Source organism: Monomorium pharaonis, chromosome 6 (assembly GCF_013373865.1).
Source record: "Monomorium pharaonis isolate MP-MQ-018 chromosome 6, ASM1337386v2, whole genome shotgun sequence".
NCBI classification, from domain to species: Eukaryota; Metazoa; Arthropoda; class Insecta; order Hymenoptera; family Formicidae; genus Monomorium; species Monomorium pharaonis.
In genome coordinates, this window is record NC_050472.1 from 8758859 (window position 1) to 8785824 (window position 26966).

At 33.9% G+C, this 26966-nt stretch overlaps 3 protein-coding genes across 8 annotated transcripts in view; 1 reads left to right on the forward strand and 2 right to left on the reverse strand.

The window, feature by feature from the left end:
- Positions 1-26966, reverse strand: part of LOC105839462 (neuroligin-4, X-linked) — a 391763-nt gene that overhangs the window by 169189 nt on the left and 195608 nt on the right. The gene's annotated exons all lie outside the window — the stretch shown is intronic.
- On the forward strand, positions 907-3241 carry LOC118645958. 2 transcript variants are annotated; one of them, XM_036288024.1, is made up of 2 exons: positions 907-2124; positions 2384-3241. In XM_036288024.1, exons 1-2 carry the CDS (start codon positions 1723-1725, stop codon positions 2522-2524), a joined length of 543 nt encoding a protein of 180 aa, XP_036143917.1. In that variant the 5' UTR covers positions 907-1722; the 3' UTR covers positions 2525-3241. The 2 variants fall into 2 exon arrangements, with proteins under 2 accessions (XP_036143917.1, XP_036143918.1); XM_036288025.1 differs by having other exon boundaries at positions 907-2121; positions 2381-3241.
- On the reverse strand, positions 5706-11472 carry LOC118644091. Of its 2 annotated transcripts, XM_036288019.1 has the most exons (8): positions 10878-11472; positions 9045-9299; positions 8792-8939; positions 8223-8706; positions 7939-8137; positions 7496-7856; positions 7103-7427; positions 5706-6945 (listed from the first exon to the last, which is right to left on the reverse strand). In XM_036288019.1, exons 2-8 carry the CDS (start codon positions 9294-9296, stop codon positions 6627-6629), a joined length of 2088 nt encoding a protein of 695 aa, XP_036143912.1. In that variant the 5' UTR covers positions 9297-9299; positions 10878-11472; the 3' UTR covers positions 5706-6626. The 2 variants fall into 2 exon arrangements, with proteins under 2 accessions (XP_036143912.1, XP_036143911.1); XM_036288018.1 differs by lacking the exon at positions 10878-11472 and having other exon boundaries at positions 9045-9603.

Below are 26966 nucleotides of genomic sequence, written 5' to 3' on the forward strand. Positions count from 1 at the left end.
TTATAATACTGCACGATACGCTACAAGTAAGTCTCTACGTTAATTAGTGACCGCGTTACAAAAAAACGCAAAGTTACAAACCGACACCATTGTCTGACGTATAAAGAATCAATAAATCAGAATTGCCTATTTCCCTCTCTAGGATAGAAGTAAAGGCCTCTGATTGGTTAATTTTTTTATGCGTTGTATATTATGAGTTTTGCAAAAGTCTGTATTCAGATCCTAAAACCTCGTCTACAGTAATCGCGAGCAGCCAGTTGCGGCTTGCGACAGCCAATAAACGCTTAGTTTCTAGTTAAAGCTCGACAGTCATTGGCTGGCGCAAGTCGCAACTGGTCGCTTGCGATTTCTGTTGACGAGGCTTTAAAGGGCCATCTACAATGGAGTGTTTTAGTCGTAACAGCGCTAAATCTACGGCCGTATGCTGTCTACAATGTAGACAACGTAGCAGTAACACACAAGCCAACTATCATAGAGAGGTAACTGAAAAGTAACCCAGAACGCCCCAACGTTTATCGTAAGCCCGCACCGAATTGGCTCAATGTCTGCTGTAGGCCGTAAGCAGTAAAGCAGTACAAAATGAAAATATTTTCTACGACTACTGCTACGGCCTACGACTCTCCATTGTAGATGGCCCTTTAAACTTATATACAATTTACGCTGGGACGCGCACGTGCTCTAACTAATATGGCGGACACGGGTCACCGTAGTTCGGCCATTACCGAAGGCTCTTCTGCAACCTCGCTCGGAGCTGCGATCTCTGGCGGGCGTGTGTTCTTTGAGACACGATTGTTGCGCCTTGCGGTGCAACAAATGATTTTTGCCGTACCTTGCGGTGCGACAAAAGATCTTTATGGATTCGTTGCTGCCCAAGGAGTAGGAACTCGCGGAAAAAGGCGGCTTTTGTTGGCAGGGTCCTCAAATCACTCACTCACTGATTTTAAGTTAATTTAATAAAAAAGCTTTATTTCTCTGCTGTAGTACAATAGTTGCGGTCGGCGAAGGTGCCGCGTTGTGTTACACTGAGAGTAGATTAGATACGGCGCGTGACTCGAAGATAGCGCTCGAGGCTTTGCCGCGGCTAAGTCCCGAACTCTTTTGTCTTACACTCGTACGGGCCGTACGTATCGGCTTGACTATCTGTCACTGATCCCGCGGGCCGCTGTTCGGCAGCAGCTTAAATAATGTCGCGGATTTGATTATTAGTGGGGGCATCGGGCCCTCCGCATGACCATATATGGTCATTACCGCGCGCATCCGGCGCGCGGGAAATATTCGCGAGCTTAGCAACAATTGCCAAAATGCATTTCCGGTGGCATGATTGTTGCTAAGCTGGCTTCGCTACATTCCTTAAGGTGGCTGGTGCCTTGACCAGTGCGATGCCGGCAGCGCACGAGGCATATGTCACCTGACACCTTGTGATAGCGAGCCTTCCTCGGCGAGCTATATGATAATTTTAATATTCTAGTTTCTTTCTTTTATAATATAATTTTATTGGTTGCGAGTGTTTCGCTCACAACACGATGCGATGCGATAATACACTGCTAGCGGGAATATGCGGCGGTAGCCCGTCAGGCTTGGGGGTCGATCGCTCACTCTAAATATTAATCACTGAAGTACTTTTTTTGACGGACTCACACAAAACACTAAGCTCGATTCCGGCACGTGAATGCGTTCTACCGATCACGCGTGGCTTTACACGGAGAATCGACGACCTTACTGATGTGGAAGTTTCTCGATGCCCGCTCTCGGCTCTCGTTTGTCTACGGGCTTCTCACCCTTTGTTTAAATTTTTCTCGTTTATTTTGCTCGGACGGCCAGGACTCGCTATTGCGACTTGGCATCGGCGGTAGTCGACTCGGAAAAGATCGAGCAAGGAATTCGCCCAATGCTGCTTTCCATTTATCTGAAAGTGAGACTGAGTCACTCAGTAATGTTAGTATTTTATACTCAGTTAGTGACGTCATTACTCAGTTATTTAAAGCAGTGCTCGGAATTAGTTGCACATTTCGAGCCGATTCCCGAGGCACCGCCTGCTATACCCCCATTACCATTCTAGGCTCGACGGCCGAGCCGCCGATCGCGCGTATGACCTCGTGTCCTGCGATTAAAAATTTCCTTGCGCTGTGAATAATTTTTATTTTTACAGATAATTAAAGTTATTAATATAAAAAAACCGCGTCAGCAATAGTACCTTCTAAGTAATGTAGAGAACTATTGACAAAATTGCAATTTTTACATTATATTATTGCTAAATATATATATGTATATATATACATGTATACATACAAAAATATTTATAAATGTAAACATAATATCAATAACTTTAATTATCAGTAAAAATAAAAATTATTCACAGCGCAAAGAAATTTTTAATCACGCGGGTGGATCCAGGTATAGACCGAGAGCTAGCTACATAAAAATAGCATCAATAAGCATCGTGGAATGTCTTCTATCTAAAAAGAGTCCTTTGGTATTGCCGAACACTAAATCGCCAGTCTGCCTGAGCGGTCAGGAAGATTAAGGGTGGGGGAGGGCGGGCGGCTAAAGATAACAAATTTCATGATAAAAAAAGAATAAGATTCAAGCATAAAATCTGCGGGAATGTTTAGTGTTTATTGAAACAAGATGTCATAATTTTTGGCAGACCGTTTCCTGGAAGAGAAAGTGTCGGCAGAAAAATTAGCAGTAAAAAAAATCATAAGATTCAAGGCTAAAAATTAATATAATAATTGTTTATACGTTTAGAAAACAATGTGCAAAAAGGCAGATTGAAGAGTAAAAGATAACATCGAGACAGAGTGCGATAAAGAGCGCGAATCGTAGTTCGGGTGATCGCAGCGTGCGCTTGCTGCGCTTAGCAAATAATAATAAAATAATAGCAGAGAATAGCAGAGAATAATAAAATTTAAGCCAAAAACTTGCGCTACCTCCTTAATAATTTTCAAATAAGTTCAATAAACCAAAGCAGAACAAAATTCAGATGCTAATATATTCGTAGAATTAAATGAACGTAGTGAGTGCTCATAATAATACGCAATCTCATGATTTTGCCATTCTCTTTACACCGAAGTATTCATTTTTTTAATCATTTTCTAAACCTAGATGTGTGAGATGAACTTGTAACCATACACCACAGACGCACGCTAATTGACTTTTAATTTTTTACTTTTTAAAAATAAATTGCAACGATGATTGTATAGATAATCATCGATAAAAATTTGACAGTAAAAATTCAATGTATTTAACATTAATTGTAACAAATTAAATGTAATTTATTCAACGTTGGCAGTTTTTAATAAACACAAAAAAATTTACAGAGAGTCAAAAGTAAAACCATGATAAAATTATATATTTGACGAAATCAAAAATTTTTTGGTGTTTCTCTCTTTTTCTCTCTCTCTTGGTATCTCTAGTTAAGTTATTTTTTTTATAATATTCTTCGTTTTCTATAAAAAAGTAGATATTATATTTTATAATATTCATGCTGTCAGATATAAATTTCTAAAATTTATATAACAATTAAACAATAACAATCTTTCTAGCATTTTCTAAGATATTAAATTATTTATTTACACATTAATTATACTTTATTTACATGTATAAATGATTTACTTTATTTTACTTTTCTTCTTTTTTTTCTTATTTCTTCTTAAGTATTTTTAATTTTGTTTTTTTTTTGCGAAAAACTGTCAACAACGAAATCACTTACATGGCTTTAAAAAAAAAAATTTATTTTTATTTTTTAAGTAAATTGCAACGATAATTTTATAAATAACTATTTATATAAAAACAGCTGCCAAAATTCAGTTGCAATGATAGTTACTCTCGCAGTTCGAAGTAAGCGTAGCAAAAGAACTAATCAGCATCATGGAAAAGCGGCAACAATAAAATGGTAACATCTTTCTTTTACAAAGTAAATTGGGGCAGTAATATTCTTGTTAAAAAGATTTATTTTATATATTTGGTGATAATAAATCAAATTATTTGGTCGCACAGTTTCAATTTTTTCCAAAGTGTTTGTATCATTTAAAGCAATAGCATTAGAAAATATTTTTTCTATTAATACGTCAGATATGGAATGTAGAAACGGAAGTACTTGCTTGTAGATGATGAAGCTGATCAATCGGTTGCTTACATAATGTAGTCTTATAATGTAAAAGTTTTATTCCTTATGTTTATGTATCTGACATGAAGATTTTCGCTATTTTTTACTTATTTATTAGTTTGTAACTATCTGTGTAAAATTAATAAGTCAAAATAGAGAAAAATTATCGTTCCCCCCTTTTTTCTAGTTTTACTTGATAAAGAATATATTAAAACAATATTTTCGTAAAAATGTGGAATTTTAATATGATCTTCCCTTTCAGGTTGAAAATAATTATCTTCATCATCTGATGGCGGATTATTAAAAAATACTTCTAAAATGCCTTGTACATCCATTTCTTATCTAGAAATATTTAATGTGGTTAAATAAAAATTAAAATATTCAATATTAAACAAATAACAGATATATTATATTCTATTAATTATATAACGTGGCAATAATGCGTAAATATATTAAAATAATTAAATTTCTCATTTTTTAAACTTGCATTAACGTTTCTCAAATTGCTTGGTAATTTTATATAATTATAAAATTTTAAAATTATCTTAGAATTAATTATTTATAATAAAATATTTATATAAATTATTTACGTATGTAAATAAAATACTTGTATATAAAATATTATAAAAGTAAATAATTCTATAATTAAGTTTTATAATTATTTTAGAATTAAGTATTTGTAATAAAATATTTATGTATTTATATAAAATATTAGTATTTAAAATATTTTAGAATTAAATATTTATATTAAATATTTATATTTATATTTATCATGTGTTTCAAAATTTAAATTTAACAATAAACTTTTTTAAAATTATTATCTATATCGTACCTTCCATATTGTCGCTGCTGTCAGTTAACTCAATTCAATGGCAATAAGACAGCATTGAGTTGTCATAAAGTGTGATGAGACTAGAGGGTTATGCTTATCATATATTTCGTCCCTAGAAAAAATTAACTCAACAAACAAATTGGAAACACCCAGTGGAACCTTGCGTTAGTCAACTCCGTGTTAGAGTGGAAATGAAACCCAGCAATAGAAAACTGAACAATCTACTAACACAGAGTGCCAGTTGTAAGGTCATTTCTTGTCATATAACGTCAATCGATTAAATAATAACGTGACACAGACGTTTTTGACGACATATTGTAGAAATAACGTCATTTAATTGTTTTTTAAAGATTATTTCTCTATTATTTATCTATTATTTTTGAATGTTAAATAATATAAAAATTTATCCTATTAAAAAGTGTTGATTTCTGTGTTTCATCGATTTAATTATTTTTACTTTCCCAAACTACATACTTTTAGTAGATTAGTTATATTTTACTTAGTAAGTAGGGAATTATATAATTTATATAACTTTTCTGTAACAAAAGTTAATCGAAGATGTTATTGTAGAATTATTTGTTAACATATTTTGTGTAATTAAATTGTTAACAAATTAACTTTAAATTGCATTAAAAACAAACACTCTACCTATATCTATCTTTTTTTTAAATTCTTTAAATGATTGAAATAGGTTCATTTTTAGTCTGTTTGTTCTTAAATATATAACATATATTTTAAAACTAATTTCTGATTTTTAAATGACCATATGAATAAAACAAACGATTGAAAAACTGATGTCATCAGTACATTTGAGTATACAATTTAACAAAAAATGAATACTATGACTATGCTACGAGTCGCTCATCTTCGTCTCGTGCGTCTGCTCCCGAACTCGCAGGAAATAGTTGACCTACCGCACTCGTAACACAACAAACTAATTTGTATTCAATTATAGTTAATAGGATTCATTCAAATATCACGCTAAGTACATAAAGGAATCGTGCCGTGTGACGCAAACTTTATCACGCTAATGTCGCGGTTCTATTAAGCTTATCCAAAATTTGATGTTAACTGTCAAATTCACTTTCGGTTATAATATTCCATAAACTAAAATCATAATAAAAAATCTAATAATAATTTTATTGTATAACATTAATGCAAGCTTTTAAATGGATTAGCTTTTAATTGTGATAAATAATGGTATACTCAATCCTAGAGTCCCGAGATTTCTTGGGCAAAAAAATTCACTTGCTTTATTTTGCAAAGATTAGAAGACACACACACACACACACACACACGCAAGGCCAGTTTGTCATTCAAGAAGCTTTCATAATATCTACATATACTCCATATAATATTTAATATTCACATATAATACTACATATAATATAGATTCACAATAAGCAATTAAAAACGTAATCAGGAAACAGCGCTAAAAAATATTTTAAATAAATTAAATGATATAAATGATTAATAAACCAATCACGATATAATTTACGCCATACATAGGTCTCAGAATTTAAACATATTACAGCTACTATTGAAAGATTGATTTTGATGTTATTTCTGACGTCAATAAATTAATCAATCTTTTGAAAACGATTAAAAAAAACAATTTTTATAGCCCCTTTGTTTTTAGAGATTATTCTTGAGATCTTTGTTTATGTTAGAGATAGTCAAATTTTTTCATTCTTGATTCTCCATAAGTGATGCAGACTGAGAAAAACAGTCCCATATAATAGACCAGTTATCATTAAGACGCCATTTGTAGTAATCATTATCTATAATTTTCTCTAGTTTAGGACACTGGAAAATGTTGGAGTCAGATTTCGCAGTACGTCCGTGAGACGTTAAGCTTTTTAAGTTTTTGCACAGCATTATTAAACTTTCCAAAATACTGTAAGTAAGCATAATGTCGGTTATGTCGAGTTTTTCTAAGCGCAGAGAAGAAAACAATCTATGAAAGCTCTTTTCTAGATCTTCCTGATTTTCTTCCATTTCCATGCTGTTATAAACAAAAAAGTCATAAAATTACTATGGTCTTTTAGCGCAAACAGAAGATTAATAGAGTTGTATCAAAATGCGTGCAATAGAAGTAAATATACAAATTTCAATAAAAAGAATAGCGATGTACTTTAAAAGAAATTATTTCACATACGTACTAAGCCAAACCAAAATCTATTTCTCGTAGATTCTTGCAATCAGCAAGAGCATAAATACTTTTTGATGTAATTCTTGCCATTTTTAAATTTATCGTTTCCAAATTTGGACATGAATTTTTTAATTCCATTGTGACATCGTCTATGTATAAAGATGTGTATGCTAAATTTAAGTCACGTAGCTGTTGATTTCTTTGCAGCATTTTGCAAAGAGTTTTAGTTTGTATACTTCGTAACTCCTGAAGATGTAAACGCTCCAAATACTTCAGATTTTCAAGATAAGAAAATCCTTTATCATTTACGAGATGACAATTACTTAAATCCAATTCTAAACAAAGTGTACATTTATTAGTCACTTATCCGCATTTGTAATAATATTTGTATATTTATTTATACCTTTTAAAATTTGACACGTCTTAGAAATTTGAAGTAGAACAGAGTCGTCAACATATCGGCAACAATATAAGTTTAAATGCGTTAAATGCTTGCCGCAAGTATTAATAAACATATTAAATTTCAGAACTGGAATGTCACAAAAAGACAGATCTAATTGTTTTAAATATTTACATCTGTGGGCAAAGTAATCAAATTTATACCAAAGATTAGAGCGCCAATATGTAAAATGTATATTCCGTACGTTCAAGCTTGTGTAAAGGAAAGGATCACGTGTTAAATTATTTAACCGTTTATTTACTCTACCTACGCGACATAATGACCTCAAGTCTAAATTTTTTAATATATTTAAAATTGTTTCATCCTGTAAAAATATATACAATAAAGTTTTAATGTGGTATTACAATAAATAATTTGAGAAATAGGTTTCTTAAAATATACCGTACACAAAGCTTCGAGAAACTGTCATATGATTTCTTAGATTCATCCCAACAGGATTTAAGATCTTTCATAAATTTATCATAATTAGAATAATCGTTGACTGTTAAGTTTTGTTTAAGAGATTGTATATAATCTGGGGTGACTTTATGAGATACTTGTTTATGCGCAAGATGATCCTTATAAATACTCTGTACTATGAGATTTCTGTAAGTATGTAACATTGGATCAAAATTATTTTCATAAAAAAAATACAAAAATTAAATATTATTTAAAGATGATGATTATTAACCTTTTACAGATAATGCCATGTTTATGAAAATTGTCTAGAAGGTCAAATATATCGCCGTGAACCCATGTAAGCATATCGGTGGGACATAGCATACCGCCAACGTTTTGCCGAACAACCGTCGAAAAATTGTTGTAGAATTGAATGTCTCTTAATAAAATATTCAAACTTTTTGTTTGAGGTCTTTTAGGAAGGATCAATTCTGATGTTCCGGTAAGCATTACAGCATCTAGCTTGTGTTCCTCCAATAATCTATGGTCAAATACCAGTCTGAGCATTTTGGTTTTAAAGTTGCACGGATGTAGAGGCATAGAAAGTAATGTTCTTTCTTGCTTCATTTCCTCTGAAGGATTTGTCCATGAATCATTCCACAAGAGGAACCACTGATTGTCAGAATCTTGAGCCCAAATTTGAATTATGTCGTTAAGTTTAAATGCTCCATATCTGCTGATTCTGATTGGATATACAGCTACATGATACTCAATATCTTTAAAAGAAAAAATATAATAACTTTTTTAAAACAAAAATTTTTCTTTTTTAAAATTATTTTATATATAAATTTTTGTATGTACCAATAGAAATTTGGTCGATTATAAGCTCCATAGTATAATATGCATAATCTGTACTATCATAATACATACTATCAATGTTGTAACATATATCGGTTGTTAAACCTGTATCGGCCACAAAACCTATATTCGTGCGAGATGCGGTCAATATCTAAATTAGGAAAAAAAGTTAAATACTATTTCATTTTGTGTGTGTGTGTGTGTGTGGCATAAAATTAAAATGTCATTATATTTTCTAGAAGACAGTAAGCGGTACCTCATGATCACTAAATGTCTTTTTTACATATTCATAACATAAATCCTCAGGTGGTCCAATTATATTAGTAGTACAAAATTTATTACAATAATCAATGGAGTCATCTTGATAACTGTAGCTATTTTTTACAAATTGATAAATGCAATCGACAGTTGTCTCGTTATCATCAGTATCCGTACCTCGAAAGGAGTTGTGTTTTATGTCATCAAAATTAGCATCATTATAATGCAAGTGACTACAGTTGGACGTCATATTCTAAAAAAGATTAAAAAAAAAAAATGACAAATATTATATAATTTTTGCGTAATTTTTTAGCACATATCAGAATTTTTATATAAATTAGAACATTATAGTATAATTGCAAAAACATTGAAAGTGCTGTACAACATTAGAATATTTTGTGTTGGTATAAAAGTAAATGCATTATCAGCCATCATAACATAATATTATCAGGGTTGGATAATAACTATTTATAATAATTAAGAATAAGAATAAATATAAAATTGATAACTTTTAACTTAATTTAGTTGATTATAACTAATTTAATTTTTAATTTTAATTAGTTATTTTTGAAACATATAAACTTTAATTATTAACTTTTTTCTTAAGTTAAAATTTTTATCTGACCAAAAGAAGAAAATTATAAAAAAATAACATTTTTTTTGTTTATTAATATAATTATTATTATATAATTACTTACTTTACAAATAAAATATTAAATATATTTGATAATCAATACTGTGATTGAGTTGATAATCTGACTTAAATAAATATATGGCTTCTTTACTTCAATATTAAAAAAAAGTTTCTCAAAAATTAACTTTTATTTTAATTTGAGTTAAATTAATTAATTTTAACTGAGTTAGTTTTTTATTTATGTAACCTTTAATTTAACTAAGTTTATTTTTTAGTCCATTAATTTTAACGTAATTTAGTTAAGAAAAATAATTTTAATAGACAAGTAACATTTATTGCAGAAGAAAAGAAACAAAGAAAAAGAAATGGAGCGGCGAGTAGGAATCAGTTACCAATCTTCAATATATATATATAATATCGTATGTACGATGTAACGGTATAGCATACGGTAGCTCGTTCGCACAGGGAGAGAAATCTCCGCTCAACACCAGATTTCCGCTTCGCGAAGACTAAAGATAGTCAAAGCCAACACAATAAGTCGTAATGGCGAACACGATAATGAACGTGACAGGGCATATGATCACACGCGCGATCGTTGTTTCGATAATACTTTCAAGCAAGACTCGCGAGAAACGTATACGCGCAACCATTGCGGCACGAAAGATTTCGCTCAAATTACAATCTCGCTTTATTCTCTACGGAAACAATTGCATCTTATAATACTGCACGGTACGCCACAAGTCTCTACGTTAATTTGTGACCGCGTTACAAAAAAACGCAACGCTTAGTTTCTAGTTAAAGCTCGACAATCATTGGCTGTTGCAAGTCACTTGCGACTATTTTAAACGGGCTTTAAACTTATTATATACAATTTACGCTGGGACGCGCACGTATTCTAACCAATATAGCGGACATGTGTCACCGTACTTCGGTCATTACCGAAGGCTCTTCTGCGACCTCGTTCGGAGCTGCGATTTCTGGCGGGCGTGTGTTTTCTGAAACACGATGCGATACGATAATACACTGCTGGCGGGAGTATGCGGCGGTAGCTCGTCACGTTTGGGGGTCGATCGGTCATATTAATCACGGAAGTACTTTTTTTGACGGACTCACACAAAACATTAAGCTCGATTCCGGCACGTGAATGCGTTCTACCGATCACGCGTGGCTTTTTACACAGAGAATCGACGACCTTACCAACGTGGAAGTTTTTCGATGCTCGCTTATTTCGTTCGTTTACGGGATTCTCACTCTTTGTTTAAATTTTTCTCATTTATACTCAAACGGCCAGGACTCGCTGTTACGACTCGGCATCGGCGGTCGTCGACTCGGAAAAGATCGAGCAAGGAATTCGCCCAATATAGTCTAACTTTGGAAGAGTAGGCTATCCCCACCACAGACTTTGACAATATACTAGACTGCTAAACTCGTTATATATGTACATATATTCTCCATTTCGTGTGTACCCAAAAAGTATGTGCAAATAGGAACTCATAAGCGGTAGACTGAATTACCGATTGTAATGTGAATAATATCTTATAGTCCTATGACTATGGATTACTAGAGGAGTGAGTGAGATGTATGATACAATATATTATGTGATTATATGAGAGCGTTCTTCTTGGACGCTTTGCATGCTTATGCGCTAAACGCATCATTCTTTCTTTGCTATTGTAATATAAAAGAAAAAGACAAAATGACAATAAGGTATGTGATAAAAGGCTGCCTAAATATATATAAGAAAGGGTATACATTTCTTTTCGTAAGTATTAAAACTAAACAACAAATGATGTAACCTCATTTTAAGAGCATTTTTGTATAAAATAACCAAATTTTAATGATATATTTATTAGTATTATTAAGTATTATTCTTTAAATATATATATATATATATATATATATATATATATTTGCTACGATATATATTGTATATGTAAATATATATATATATATATATAAACATTTAAAAAATGTTGACAAATTACTCGTAACACTTATATGTGACATTTATTGGCATATATATTTGTATATATACATTCCACTTGACGAAGAATGTATGTACATACATACATACATAGCAGACGACATATTCCGATCGGTTATTCAGTCATATATAACATGTACATTATATACTGGTACGTCTAGGGAATCAAGGTTAGCAGTCTAGTATATTATAGAAGTCTGTGATCCCCGCGCAGATGGTACTTTTCTCTATTTCTCTCCAACGAGGAAAAAATGAGGAAAGAAACTCATCTAAAGAGAATTTTTCTTACTCTGTGATCACGTGATCGTAACATGTTTAAGGCTGCATCTCCTTTGAGCGCGCTGTAGGCGCTTACTCAGGTAGCAAGATATCATTATACAGTGGAATCACGAAGTAAGACTAAGGAGACGTATCTTCTATAGTGTAAAGCGAAAAAGTTTGTTACGGAAAATGTTCCGTATGTGGCCAGGTTTGCCGAATGGAAAACTTGGACCATTTCGTCACCGTCTTGAAATTTGTATACATATGTACATACGTAGTATTACGTTTAGTTGAGTTAATAATGAGTACGTAGTGTTTCATACACACACTTAGTCATTACTAACTCAACTAAACGTAATACTATGTACATATACAAATTTCAAGATGGCAACGAAATGGTCCATGTCATTTCATTCGGCAAACCTGGCCACACACGGAACATTTTTCGTGACCACTTTCAATCTACATAGATAAGTCTCCTTACTTTTACTTCGTGAGTGGAACCTCGCGTTAGTCAACTCCGTGTTAGAGTGGGAATGAAACCCAGCAATAAACAACTAAACAGTCTACTAACACAGGGTGCCAGTTGTAAGGTCATGTAACGTCAATCGATTAAATATTAAATAATAACGTAACACAGACGTTTTTGATGACATATTATCATTGTAGAAATAACGTCATTTAATTGTTTTTTAAATGTTATTTCTCTATTATTTATCTATTATTTTTGGATGTTAACTAATATACGAATTTATCCTATTAAAAAGTGCCGATTTCTGTGTTTTATCGATTTAATTATTTTTACTTTCCCAAACTATATACTTTTAGTAGATTAGTTATGTTTTATTTAGTAAGTGGAATTATATTTATGGAATTATATATATATATATATAATTTTTTATATAACTTTTTTATTTATGGAATCATATAACTTTTTCTGTACCAACAGTTATCGAAGATGTTAATTACATGCATTTGTAATGAATGTTACGTCTTCTGCGAGCAGTCGGGTCATACACTACTACTTATATACTTCACATAAAAAAAAACGTCTAATGAGAAATAATAATAACTGAACATCAAATCAATACATTTTGATGGAAAAGACATCGATTTAATTATTTAATTGATAAGTTATTTTTCATCAGGTATATTGATGTGGCTGAGTTCTTTAATTTATCTGAAAAAATGTTTGCTTTTAATGATAAAATAAAAAAGTTTGAAACGTAATACTAGTTGAATAAAAAATAATAATATTGTTCTAATTTCTAAACAATTATATTATACTATAAAGTGCAATATATATACATATATATATATACTTGTAATAATTTTTTACAAATATTATTAACACACACACACAAACACACACACACACACATAGTATATAATATATACACACACAGATCTGATAGACGTTCTATCTCTAGCTCTTTCAAGTTTCATACAATATCGTCGATTGCCTCCGCCCGCTCTTTAATGGTTTTGGTCCCGATTATTCTTGCAGAATTTTACATTTTCCGTTTGATAAATACACTTTTCAGAATCGCCGAGTTTTCTTCGTTACGTTCTTCGGAAATTTACCTTTGGCAATCTCGCGTCATTATGTAAAAAGGCGGATCGATCGATTCTCTCCCTATGGGATGCACAAAGCGCGCCGCGCTCTTGTCGATATAATCAATGCAGATTGCGGTTTCAATAATACTAAACAATCTCTATTCATCTCCGCAGAGAAAGGAGATATCTGCTGTGAAGCGCCGATAGAAAGCAGTATTGATTTATTATGAAAACGATAACTAGTACGCAATGTATATTTTAAATGGTTTTTAAGCAACTCTTAACAAAGTTGGCTAAAGATCGGATTTATTTTTATACGTGAAATCATGCGGGTATCCAAGTGAAAGATTGAAGGGCCAAATCCTGAAATTTTAGACATTATTTGCGTAGCACAATGGTATAATAGAGACTCGTCTGAATAGTACGGCTCTTACATATGTCAATGCACGAAGGCATTACTGTGAATCCTAAAGATATATTAAAGTACTTTGGGATAAAAATTGTCTCATAATTTAGTTTTATTAAATAATGTTTTTTTTAGCTTACATATCACTTCTCCTTTTTTATTTAATTTTAATTTAATATTGGATTTCTAGTAGTATTTAACAATGTTTCTCAAAAAACCATTTTATACTTAAAAAAAATTTTTTTTAAGAAATGGTAATTAACATTATACATAACATTGACGTAATAATCATGACGTATTAACGGCAATATAATTTTATCTTTAATACTATATCTTGACTATATTTTCGTAAAAAAGAAAATATTTACAAAACCTAATATATTTTCTTAATTAAAATCAGAAATGAGGAAACATTTTAAGTTTTACAATTTCCGAAAAAGCAATATATTAAAGCAAAAATTACTATTTGTGTAATAAAATAATCTCTTTTTTCTTTCTTTTTCTTGGACAAATTCTGGAATCACTCCTGCGCGTGAAATATATTGAGATTAACAGAATACATCGACAATCTCCCATAGTAAGATGTTATATTTCGTACCTTGCTGCAACGCGGAACGAATTTGCAGAAGATGGAGCTCCGGCCTCGTTTGTCGCGACGCAGAACGATTGTTCGTCGGAGAAAGAGATCATTCAAAAGGAACGCCTCCGCGTTCTTTTCGCAGGTACATTTCCGTACCGTAACGGCGCGACGAATGCAATCTCGCGCGATAGCATTCCCGTGTCGAGCGCGTCGGGATGCGCGTGGCTGAATCCTTATTTAGAATAAGCGGGGACGATAACGCGACGATCGCCATCGTTGTCGCCGTCGACGTCGCCGTCGGGATCCGATTTCCTTCGAAGGCATTCGTCGTAACTCGAAATTGGTCGAGACTGGAAAACGCTCGCTCGCTCACTCACGCAAAGACGTCCTGCTCCCTTAGCCGGAAAAATTCACCCCAATAAACTTGAGCTATTTTGTAACAAGCGTCGATTAATCGAAAACGATTTTCTTTGTTCCTTTTATTTTGACATTCTTTCTGTAAGTACGATAGATCAGTTGTCACAAAAGAGAAATAGGAGGACGCAGAAAAGCTTTCACAAAAACAATTCGTACGAATTATTAACCTTCTCGTTCCTTTATTTTGAAATTATTATTTTTTAAAATATTATATATTAAAATGAGATTATAGAGAAAGGTCACTAATACACTGGCATGTATTTGTTTTAAAAAAAAATATTTTTTTAACAAAAGCTAAAAGTAAAGCTTTGAAAACAAACTGAAAAGTGTTTTCTATCAAATAATATAATAATTTTAACAATACTGTTTAATATTTTATAGTAATTAAATGCTTTCGTAACATAACAAAGGTAAATGGTCTGAGAGAAATTGGATTTTTCTCTGCATATAGTGTTAAACAAACATAATTTGATTACAGAACTCGCTTACTTGAAGAAATTTTGTATGGTTTTAGTATAAAAATTATATTCTTTTTAATAATAATTTTCAGGAGTTGAGAGAAAAAAACCTCAGATAAAGGATAACAATATCTTCAATTAAGAATTAAAAATTTTTAATACTATTATTATCAATTATATTCTTTAGATGACTATTATAGTAAATTGAAATAAAAATATATATTGACTTGCTAAAATATTTAAGATTATCAAACTCCTTATGTTATATATTAAAAATATAATTTCTTGCATATAAAATAATAGTTAAATAGGATATATTAATTTTAACTTGATACACTAATGTTTGATATTCTTTTTTTCTGTGTGCATGGTAACAAATTATGAAATAAGATATTATTGCAGTTTATATTTTCATATCTATGAATGTGTAATAATAGTTTTTTATAGCCTTGTGTACATGGTTGTAAAAGCTTTACGTTTGTATAGATAATACATATTTTAATATGCATTAAAATTTCTCTTTAAAAAGTCTATTAACATAAAATATTATTTGTTCGTTTGTTGCCGTTATGGTTTGGTGATAAAAGTTACCCTAAATGTAATAAGAGCTTACAAAATTATAACTTTCTTGATATATTAAATTTTAAATAGATTTATCAAAGTTTTTCAAAGAAAAAAGTTTTCGTTATGTATAACAATTGTAAATTATTACACATAGTTCCATTAAAAATAATATGTTGAAACTTGAAACATTTTTCGAATATTAAAGTGTTTTTATAAATAATTTGTTTGTTATATAATATCGTTTATCTGATACGACATAAAAAAGCAAGTTCTTCGGTTTGAATTGTGTTTTAAATTATTAAAAAATGTTTTATAAGTAAAATATAAAAAAATGATTGTGATGTATCAGTTTGATAGCTTTTTACTCAATGTTTGAAATTTATCAAAACTTTTTTACAGATAAAAACAGTTATAATAAAAAGTTATAATTTTTTAATTACGTCGTTGTAGCAAATGAGCGATATACACAAAAATATAAATAATATTTCTTTAAACTATTAATCTTTAAGTAGGTTTGCTAGTATAGTTACAGTTTAATTTATATAAGTTGTAGACTTATGAGGAAGGAACATAAAAGTAATAATAAACTTTAAAACTTTCGCAATGGGAAGACAATAAATTAACAAAACTCCGTAAAAAATCTGAAATATTTAAGAAAACTCGGGAAGCTGAACCATCTCTCGCCTACCCCACCATGTTAAATAGTTTTTAGAGAGTTTATTCTTATTAGAAAGGGAAAACAGTAGCATCTTTTTCCCGTATAAAATTTAAAAGACCAATAATCGATATTCCTCTTAGCGCCGCCGATGTAATACCCTTACAATAGGTACCGAGGTATGCGTAATATCGATCGGGCGCAAGAAGGAAAGTCGTAAGGAAGCGCGCCTAAGAGCTGACACCGCGAACGTAATTTCCTTTCGTCCGTTCTCCGCGAAATTCTCGCTTGTCGGTCACCCACACCGTCGGACAGACGAAAGGAAGATACCCCCCCTCCCCCCTGCTAGAGGAGATGAGAAGAGAGACAGAAGGGAAGACGGAGAGAGATTTACTACACGGCTGCCATGCTCGTTCCTCGGCCCTTTCGGAGTAAATGGACACTTGTCCGAGAGCGACGTGAGCTCTCGCTCGTCGGGGATGGAAAGGAGCACTTGCTCGCCACGAAGACGGCGGTTTATCGCGAGACAGCAAGCGAGGGCGGCAGGAAAGGGGGTGGGAAGGAAGGGGGGGGAGGGGCAGGATAGAGAGAGAGGAATAAAAGGAGGGCGATTAAAATAGAAATAAGTGCTCCACTTTTGTAGACGTTAAGATTTATAAAGCTTCCCGCGGTTACGTTCATCGTTTTTTCACGGTAGAACCGCGAGGGAACAGCCTCGAATCTTCTTCGGCGATTGTGCCGGGGAAACTTAATCCAATGAGAAAATCGCGGGGGCGTGTGTTGCGATACTGTGTGTTTTCGTTGTGTCGTTGTTCCAGTTGCTGCTGCTGCTGCTGCTGCTCTTATCCGCTGGAAAATCGCGGGCCCGCACCACTTGACATACATTCGGAGGAGAGTAACCATCCAGCTTCGCATTTGTTTGGTGAAAAATTTAGATGCGCAATTATAAAGAGTAGATTGAAACATTTGTCTGCCTGCATATCTCCCTCGCTATCATTACCGTCGCAAGGGAATGTTTCTTTCCCCCTTCTTCAGAATTGTGCGAATGCACTTTCGAAAATCGCCATTTTATTTATAAGGAAGAGAGGATAAGGAAGATTGCTAAGACGCGCCAATTATACTTTTTTTTAATAATAACGAAATTTGTAATGTTGATTGCTCAGTTGTATACTACTTTAGCTATCATTTGTTTCCGAAATAAACCTAAATAATTACGGTCGGTGTAGCCGTTTACTTTCTGCTGGCGCAAGTTTGTTTTTGAACCTTCGTCGTAAATATTTTTTTCTCTAATTCTTTAAAAAGTGATTTTTTATGGGAGATTCAAGTACAAATACACTATAAGATTCTGTGTAATCTTAGCTATTGTTTATAATTGTATTAATATTGTATTACATTTTTTCTGTTCAATCTCAATATCTTTTTGTATTTGTGCGGAGTTGTATTACAGGCGCGTACCTAACACTTGTAACGTCTTGAGAACGATGAGTTCAGTGTACTACTTTTATTTTTATAACCCGCCTCGGACGTTACTTAAACTGTTTTAAACAATTCTAGACCTAATTCTGCATTAATCTTCGACTAAAGCTAGTTCACTTGTATTCTAATAAAAAAAAAGAGTTTCCATTTGATATTATATCATTTCTGCAAGTTGGACCTCGAAAAAAGAAACATAAATCTTGAAGACGGAAAGCTCGAGTCAGAATATCATTCACTGATACGTCAGAAAAATAGAAATTGAAGAAAAAAGCGTAAGAAAATGGAGAAAGAAAATAAGAGAAAAAAAAGAAATAAGAAGAAATACATTCAGCAGAAGGTTTTGTTTTCCGTAAGAAAAGTATGGTTTTCTTTTACGATTTATAAGAATTTTAAATTTAACCTTATTTTAAGATTTAGAAAAAAATAAAAATATTTGTTTTATATTTCATAAAGTGTTAGTATATGTTTTTAAATGTTTAATTTTCTTTACTAATTTAGCGCTAAAATTAGTTTAAAATTAACTTTACTATAGTAGTAATAATTTAATTAGAATCGAATAAAACAGAATTACTTTTTCTTTTCTACAAATTTGCGTTCATTTTATGTATATCTAAGTGTAACATAATCTGTCCTTACGCTGAAAAATATTATTTTCCTATTAAGAAAAGCGATTCCATTTCCTTCTTTGAAATAATAGTCATCTTTGCGAAGATAAATATTTTCTTGGTAAGAAACTCACAATAATTCATTACTTATTTGAAACAAAATATCTATTAAAAATAAACTTTTTTTGTTAAAATTTATAACACCAAATACGTTTTGAATCCTAGTAATATAATATTTTAAAAATATTAAATTAAAGAAAAATTTCGGTTCGTTAATTACTCTGATTTTTTCCTACAATTTTATAACATCTTTTAAAAAAAGTAGAAATTCTTTTTTATATGATAATGAGTTTGTAAAAATTTGTGATAAATATACTTTAAAACTAATATCAAGGAAACTTTTTTTGTTAAAGATAATTTATGTTATTTAGTAAAAGAACAGTAGCAAATCACTTTTTCTGTAGATACAATTACCTTTTGCACCCAGAGACAGTTTATAAATGAAAACAAACTGTTAAAAGTGATAAAAATATTATTCTGTACGCGATATAAAGAGTTATGCATTTTTATATAATAAATATAAATATCTATTTATCTTGGTTAACTATTATAATAACTCTTCATAAACAGTGTTTAAAATAAAAATAAAAGTGGATAATAAAGTGGTAAAAAATCTACATAAAAAATATCTCTATGTAGGGATATAATATACACGTATAGCCTCTTCTACTTTATAAAAGTTACGCATTTATCATAGCAAAATTAATCACGGTAATTTTGTCATATTTATGTTTCTCCAGCTAATCCGATTAATACGCCGAGAAGACCCGATTGAATCCGATGTACCTGACATCACGTTCATCCGCGTTGCGTCAAACGGAAAGGACTTACGAGTTTATAAAACGTTTAATTTTACATTACATTAAACATTCGCATGTTATTTCATATGCATATTACGAGCCTCCGCGCAATCGTTAATCCGCCGTTTTAGCTGCCGCCGCCGGAACGAAGCCGCGGTAATTAAATCAATGAAGGGGACGATGTTACAAAAACGGGACCCGCTTATACCGGGTAAAATTCTGTATACCGAAATAACATTTTGTGACGGGATAAAATAAGCCACCGCGGGATCTGAAAATATATTCGGTCGGAAAAAAAATTATTTTTCTCCGCTCCTCTCAATCGAGTTTCTCCTCTGTTATAATAAACTCAATGCGTTTCCATTTCGACTGATATTCGAGAGACACAGCAGGTAAGAGAGAGAAAGAGAGAAAGAGAGAAAGAAAAGTACGGGAAAGAGAATCATTGGTGATACCTGAGCATTCGCGGCAAATCGTTCCGATAACGGAGAGAGCGATATTTCATCCAAGTCAGGTAATTTGATCGAGCGCGATAAAAATAAAAAAAGGGTGGCGAGGAAAAAAAAAGGGGGGGATGGGGGTTTGTCGCGCGCTTGTTATATCCACTGACATTATTGCGAAGTGGCCGTACGGTTATCGCGATAACCCCCGGTGCGGGCAACGGTGTGGCGGGATGATTGCGCCGGCCGCCGCGATGCGCTGTGTACTTAATCAATATTGTTGATGTTGAACGGTGGTAAAATTCATCCGCCACATTTTCCACGGCACGGCGAGAGCGCGGCGTTGTCTTATATTGGGTATCGGGCAAGTGACACGTTAAGCCGCGGACGCGCGCGTAAAGGAATAAAGCGAAGAATCGATGCCGCCGATGGTTGGCTGGCTGGCTGGCTGGCTGGTTGCGACGATAAAAAAAAAAAGAGAGAGAGAGAGAGAGCGATGATCGAGGTTGTCGTTGTCATCGTCGTCGCCGTCGTCGCCGGACGGATCGCTTCTTGTTGAACGAACGGGCTTGCCGCCGCCGCCGCCGCCGGAAGATATCGTTTACCAGCGCGCGGCCGGGTATATTAAGTGAATTAACGTCAGATCGAAACCCGCCGGGGTAAACATTTGTCGAGCATACACGCGCGCTGCATCGTGGGATGCGCGACCTTACGCTCATGCGCGTGCCGATATATTTTTGTTACGCAATATCGCAATAAGTAATTCAATCTACGGCAAACAAATGAAATTGATTTTATGTACGGTATTTATTTAATTTGTCCGGCGGCGGTCAGTGTAATATTGCGAATCACGGTTTAAAAAAAAAAAAACTGACGAATGCGAAAAAGGCAACCCGAGGTTGTTCCGCGTATATAATTCGGTGCACGGTTTATATAGCGTGTTGCGAAAATGACCCCGAGATCGGCAAGTCCCGTATTAAAATTATCCCGTTCGCGATAGAGAAGCCATGTATGCGCGATGTGTACTTTTTACTTAATTTATGATTTACTTTACATTTTTTAGTTGAAACGCGTCCGAATGAAAGAGCGATTCGACTCGGATGAAAATGTTGCGCGAATGCAACTTAAATTTCAATTAGAATGATAAAGCTTGTTCAAACGGAATAAATCACACTACGATATTAATTAGGAAATCTGTTTTTAGGTTTTAGGTTAGGCCAGATTGGGTTATTTGTTTAGAGTAAAATAAAAATAATTCCGGAATTTGTATTCCTTTTTTTCGTGGTTAAAATCAGTACACTTGTAATGTAATCGAATAGACGATGATCCCATTTTATGCCACTGAATAGAAATTTTCATCTTTGTAACATTAAATTTAATATAACAAAAAATTCATTTTCATAAGTTATATATTAATCAATTTTTATGTACTTTTTTATGCATAAAAGTATTTTTAGATTTTTTCTAAAAAATGTTATATAGATTTTGTTTAGGAAAATTACGAAATTCCAGTCAGAAATGTAATATTTTGCAAATTCGAATTTTATTGCAAAATTTGAACAGACTCCATTAGCTCTTTTTAACATTGTCTGAAGTATTTTTTTATTTTTATTTTTTATTAGAATAAAATTAAATATTAAAGCAATTCAAATATTTATACTTATAAAAAAATGGTATCGCAATGCAATTTGATTATTTGGGCATTCTAATCGAAATTTAAGCTGTATTTGGGAAAATTTATGGAAATTTCTATATGAGTTTCATTATGTAATATTACTGATATTATAATAATATTATTGTAATTAACATTATTACAATTAACGTTATAATGTTTATTTATGTATTTTAATGAGTAAACATGTCACATAAAAAACAAATGTCTATATGTACACATATATTACATTATGGCCAATTATTGAACGGTTCAATTAGATTGACGATTCACATTGTTCAAATTAGGTTTCTTAGCGTTTAATAAAAAGTATTTATAATTCAATTTTTAAAAAATATTCTTAATGAGTTAGCATTAGTTTTATAAGTTCTCTAATTATTATAATCAGTAATTGAAAAAGAAGAAATAAAAAAAAATTTCTCTTTAATTATTTTCCCTTTTTCATAATTAGATACTTAATTATCTTTAACCAATAATTTCAGATAGAAGTTAATTAAATATTATATTTACTTGTAAAAGCATAAATATTTAAATTTTCAATATTTTACTGAACTCTGATATAAAATAAATATCGACAAATATTTTCAAAGAGTTATACGTTGGAAAAAGCTAATAAAACCTGTTCAGATTTCGCAATTAGAATCGAGTTTACAAAGCATTACACTTTTAATTTGAATCTACATCGGTTTTTCAACGAAAATTTATAATTTTTTGGAGAAATCGAACTGGATTCTACTTCGATCCCAAAACGTTTTCTATGCAGGGGTCGGCGCGTCGTCGTCGCTTCTGATCCCTCACTCCCCGCAGCTGTAAACACGCAATTTACTCGCGCGATTTTATTGCATGTTTTAGCGCGGCGATGTCTCACTCAATTACGATATTGGGATCAAGCATCCTACGAAGGGGGAACGAAGAGGCCCGAGGACCCGAGCCAGCGTAAATCCACCCGTAGAAAGGGAAGATAAAGTCAGGAACGAAAGTTAAACGCTGCCGGGCGAGTAATAAAAATAATGGAATCTCCCCGATTGAGACAAGATATCGGCCCTTACGCGCAAAATGCGGCGAGTGACCGTTAAGATAAAATCCCGATCGAGATTTTCGAATCATCCGCGCCGACCAAGTCCGTCGCGCTTTTAAAAACAACGTTGCGTTTTCGAACCGCGCCAATGTTTCCGGCGCGATATTACACTGAATTAAAAATATCTTCATTTCGCGCAATTTCATCGGCACTGAATTTGCAATCGTGTCACGCTGTCAGCGCTTCATTTAGAAGCAGCGAAAAATCCAGAATGTTTTAACCGCGCGTAAAAATATATATATATATATATATATATCCGCGCCCTGGGAATTTTTCTCGGTGAAAAGAGGTGCACCTTGTTTTCTTAATAAATTCATATCAGATCTCATCGTTTTTAATTTGCCGCTCGGGTGCAGGCCGTCGGAGAGAATTGCACGCAGCCGTTCCGTATACCAACCGCTTTTAATGCGAGGCGATGCGACAGCGAAAAACGAATTCGGGACACAACAGGCAATTTCATTTCCATCTCGTTCGAGAGGAGCGTTCGCGAGCCGCGCCGAAGAGGGTGAAAAGCGCCCCTCCCCGTCCCCCTCGTCGCTTTCACGCCGTTTACACGTCCACCGAGCGGAAAGTTTGTAAGAAGGCTCGCGAGTCGTATTAATGAGAGGGTTTTCCGGAGTGAGGGAACGGGGATAAAATAAAACGCGACGAAGGCGTAATTAGGCCGGGAATCGGGAGATCTCGGAGGCGGGGAATCCCTCGCGCCGCACCGAGGCGAGGAAAGCCGATATCCGGAGAGTAGCCAATAATTCACGGGCCATTCCTTATTCAAATTCGCGCGAGCGCCGGTCTGTGTAAATTTTGCAGTCTCTCGTCGCGCGAGGGGACGCCCTACTAAATCCGCAGACGTCTCATGTTGCAACCATGGTTGTAAGACCGGTGACGATTGCCCGAAATTAATTGTTGCTATCCAAATTGTCAACTCTGTGTAAAAAAGAGAAGTCAAACAAATTTGAACCTTACTTCCAGAGATCAATTATTGCGATCCAAATATGTCTGCTTTCTTACAAAGCTGCTTTGCACCTCCTAAAAGAGAAGGTTATGAAAATTTTAAAGAGATCAGTGTCGGAGATTCTTCCCGTTCACCGGAGAGCCAAAGAATTGTTCAAAAGGCCGGAAACCGGAGACCTGGCAACTCTGGTTGCAACATATGCTTTTAGTTTAGAATCTCTCTACTCTGAAATCCTGTACAGTTTTTCTACCAGACAATGCCTGAAAACCTTACAATAATACACCTTAACTAAGATTCTTTTCTAAATTTCCAAGGTTGCCATACTGTAGACGAGCCTCCCCCCCCCCATCTCTTCCATAACAATATCCCATTCCACAAGGAGCTATGTGCCACTAGAGTCCTATAATAAGAGAAGCGCGATCTTGTTTCTACTTTCTGATTGGTCGGGTCCACGTGACCCATGTGTGTGTTGTTACACAGTGTAAACAAATGCACACTTGTAATCATGGTGAGTACACATATACGCAACCTACGCGGCTGTACGATCCTAAGATGGCGGCGGGTGGCAAGGTGGGGGTAGAGTTCGCGCTTCTCTGATTATAGGACTCTATGTGCCACTGGTACTGGCGCTTGGTGGAGAGCGATGGGTCGCTAAAAGAGGGGATGGTTGCTCGTCTGCAGTATGGCAACTATGTTTCCAATTAGTCCTATTCAAATAAACCTTTACATCGTGTATTAACTTTTATATCTTCTTTCCTTCTTTGTAAGGAAATTATGTCAATAATTCCAGCATTAGAACCTTATTGATTACTGTTTCACCCCCTCCTTTATCCACGTGATAATCTCTCTCGATATCAAGAGCAGTCGATTCATAGTCGTTGCGACTCCATTCTCACCTCCCTAACACTTGAATAAAGCTTAAGAAAGCAATTGTCGATTTCTTAAGCGACGTCTCACTCGTAACGGCACTCCGAAAGTTCCAGGGGACACATGTCCCTGTAATATTCAACGTCGGGTTTTACGCGACAACGTCGCCTGTCGCGTACACCACTGAATTTCTGATCTGACGCGGGGAGAAAGGCTAATAGCCGGCACGAAGTTTGTATTTACCGCGAATGCAGCTTTTATTTTCCATAACCGGTTTCGACCGGTAAAACACAATGCAATTCCACTGCGGCCACGCTCGGCACGGTTGCTTCCGTAAAAACATCACGCGCAAAGAAAAACCGGATTAACTGGAAAAATATCAAAACGCGGCCCGATTAAATTAATATCTTTGCAACATCCGCGCAACGCAATATACATACATATATTATATATATATATATATATATATATACACCCACGCGTACACGTATGTACCTATATATATATTTTTCCCTCTTTTGCTGCGGTTATATGGTGTCGCGCTTAATGTAGACTGCAAAACGATGCAACTGCCGAAACCGTTTCTCATACTGTCACATTTCCCATACTTCAGCGATACGAGAGTGCACTTTCTTGCATTTATCGCCGGCGGCGCGGCGTTTCTTATCTATCTCTCTTTCCCTTTGCGTTTGCACGCAACATTTTTTATCGCATAGAATTCTTTCAACTCGCGCTTTTTCGCGGCGTTCTCGCGGATGTATCGGAACGATTTTTCTCTCCGTATCCAAACTTTCGAAAAAAAAAAGGAGAAGGAAAAACGTTCGTTGACGACAACAGCGACAGAACTAAATTCCGAATCGGACGTGCGAAATTTGTTCCATCCGCCTCTTCATTAATTCACTCGGTTCCGTCGATTGACCGGATGAAGTGCTGCGTTAGTGATCGTCCCGAGGGAAAAAATCTTCGCTCCGCGGACGTGATTCATGTTTATTACACTTTTTGCTTTCGCGACCGGCCGTACGCGACTCGTCCGCGATAAACCAGCAACGCGGACGCGGTTTCGCTTGTATTCGCGCTCGCGAGATTAATAAGTCGCGTTACTCAATTATCGGGAGAAATATCCGGGAGAGGGCTTTAAAAAACGAATTAAATAATAGAAAACAGGAGAGAAAAGAAAGAAAGAAAGGGGGCGAAAAAAGATCGAAAAATCGCTGACGTTCGCCGACGGCATTTTGCCACAATCCGGTCACGTTCTGCAACCTTGTGCCACTCTCTATCTCGCTATCCCACACCAGCCCACAACTTCTATTTCTTTTTGCGCCGACCAATTTACGAAACGGTAGATTCGTCGCTGCAATTGCAATCCTTGCCGTTCTGCGCTGGATCGAATCGACACTGGAAAAGGCGGGAGAGCAAATACTTCTCTGAGCCGTAAATGAAAAAATTAAATATTTAGACAAGACCGCGGTGGCACATTGCTTAGTCTTGGCAACGATGTTGCTTGCAAGGGGAGATTCGGATATGTATCTTGCAGATTTGAGAAAATTCAATATTAAAATGTAGAGATTGATATCGGTTCTTTCTTCTTTCCTGTTCGAGACGCATCTATCTCGAAACGATAATATCCAGTTAGAGAAATAGTACATCGAATAGACATCGATTCGACATCGAAATCATCATTTCGATGTCGATTTGACGTCGAATTGATGTCGAATTCATTACCGTTTCTCGCTGGGTATACTTTTTTCTTCTTTAATATCGATTTTTTTCTCGTATTCTTAACCTATTTTTATAATTCTATAAAATAAACATATTTCTTTAAATTTATTTACCTTCTCTTTTTCCCATTTTTAAAAATGATTAAGAAGATAAAAATAAAATAAAATAAATTATTTAAAAATGTCAAAATACATTAAATTACTTCTTTAATATATAGTTAATAAAAAATGTGACCTTTTAAGAGAGTTAGTTACTTAATTACTAGAAGACTCACACGTATATTTAGGTAAGCGGTTACTTTACCTTTTTGCAACATGTCGCAAAAAGTCTTGTAATACATATTTTATTGATAAAATGATTGATAAATAGTAGTAATAAACTCGAAACGTAAATCAAGCTTTAACGTTTATTTGCATATAAATCAGTATCAAAAGAAAAATGTCATTTTAAAAAACAACTTAAGTGGTACAAATTCAGCAATTCTGTCCTTTAACATTTTCTTTAGTTTATCATGAATTCTTCCTGCTCTTTTTTGTTCTCAAAGCTACGCCATTGAGTTTTAAGCTCTTACTCTTCCAATAATTTATTATTTTTTGTTCCAATTTACAGTCTGTAAAATGAGTCTATGCATCTGGAGATGCATAAAATTCGTTTCGTTTTTGCTGCATCTGTTCCACTGGCTTCTAAGAATATTTATGTTTACGATGAAATAGTCTGTCAATGGAATAAATTACG

Excerpts from the sequence above, each read along its gene's own strand:
- LOC118645958 (XM_036288024.1), top strand. The coding sequence starts at position 1,723 with ATGTGGAAGTTTCTCGATGCCCGCTCTCGGCTCTCGTTTGTCTACGGG. Across the intron at positions 2,125-2,383 it reads CGATTAAAAATTTCCTTGCG|GGTGGATCCAGGTATAGACC; the intron begins CTGTGAATAATT and ends TTTAATCACGCG.
- LOC118644091 (XM_036288019.1), bottom strand. The coding sequence starts at position 9,296 with ATGACGTCCAACTGTAGTCACTTGCATTATAATGATGCTAATTTTGAT. Across the intron at positions 8,940-9,044 it reads AGACATTTAGTGATCATGAG|ATATTGACCGCATCTCGCAC; the intron begins GTACCGCTTACT and ends TTCCTAATTTAG. Across the intron at positions 8,707-8,791 it reads AATCGACCAAATTTCTATTG|ATATTGAGTATCATGTAGCT; the intron begins GTACATACAAAA and ends TTTCTTTTAAAG.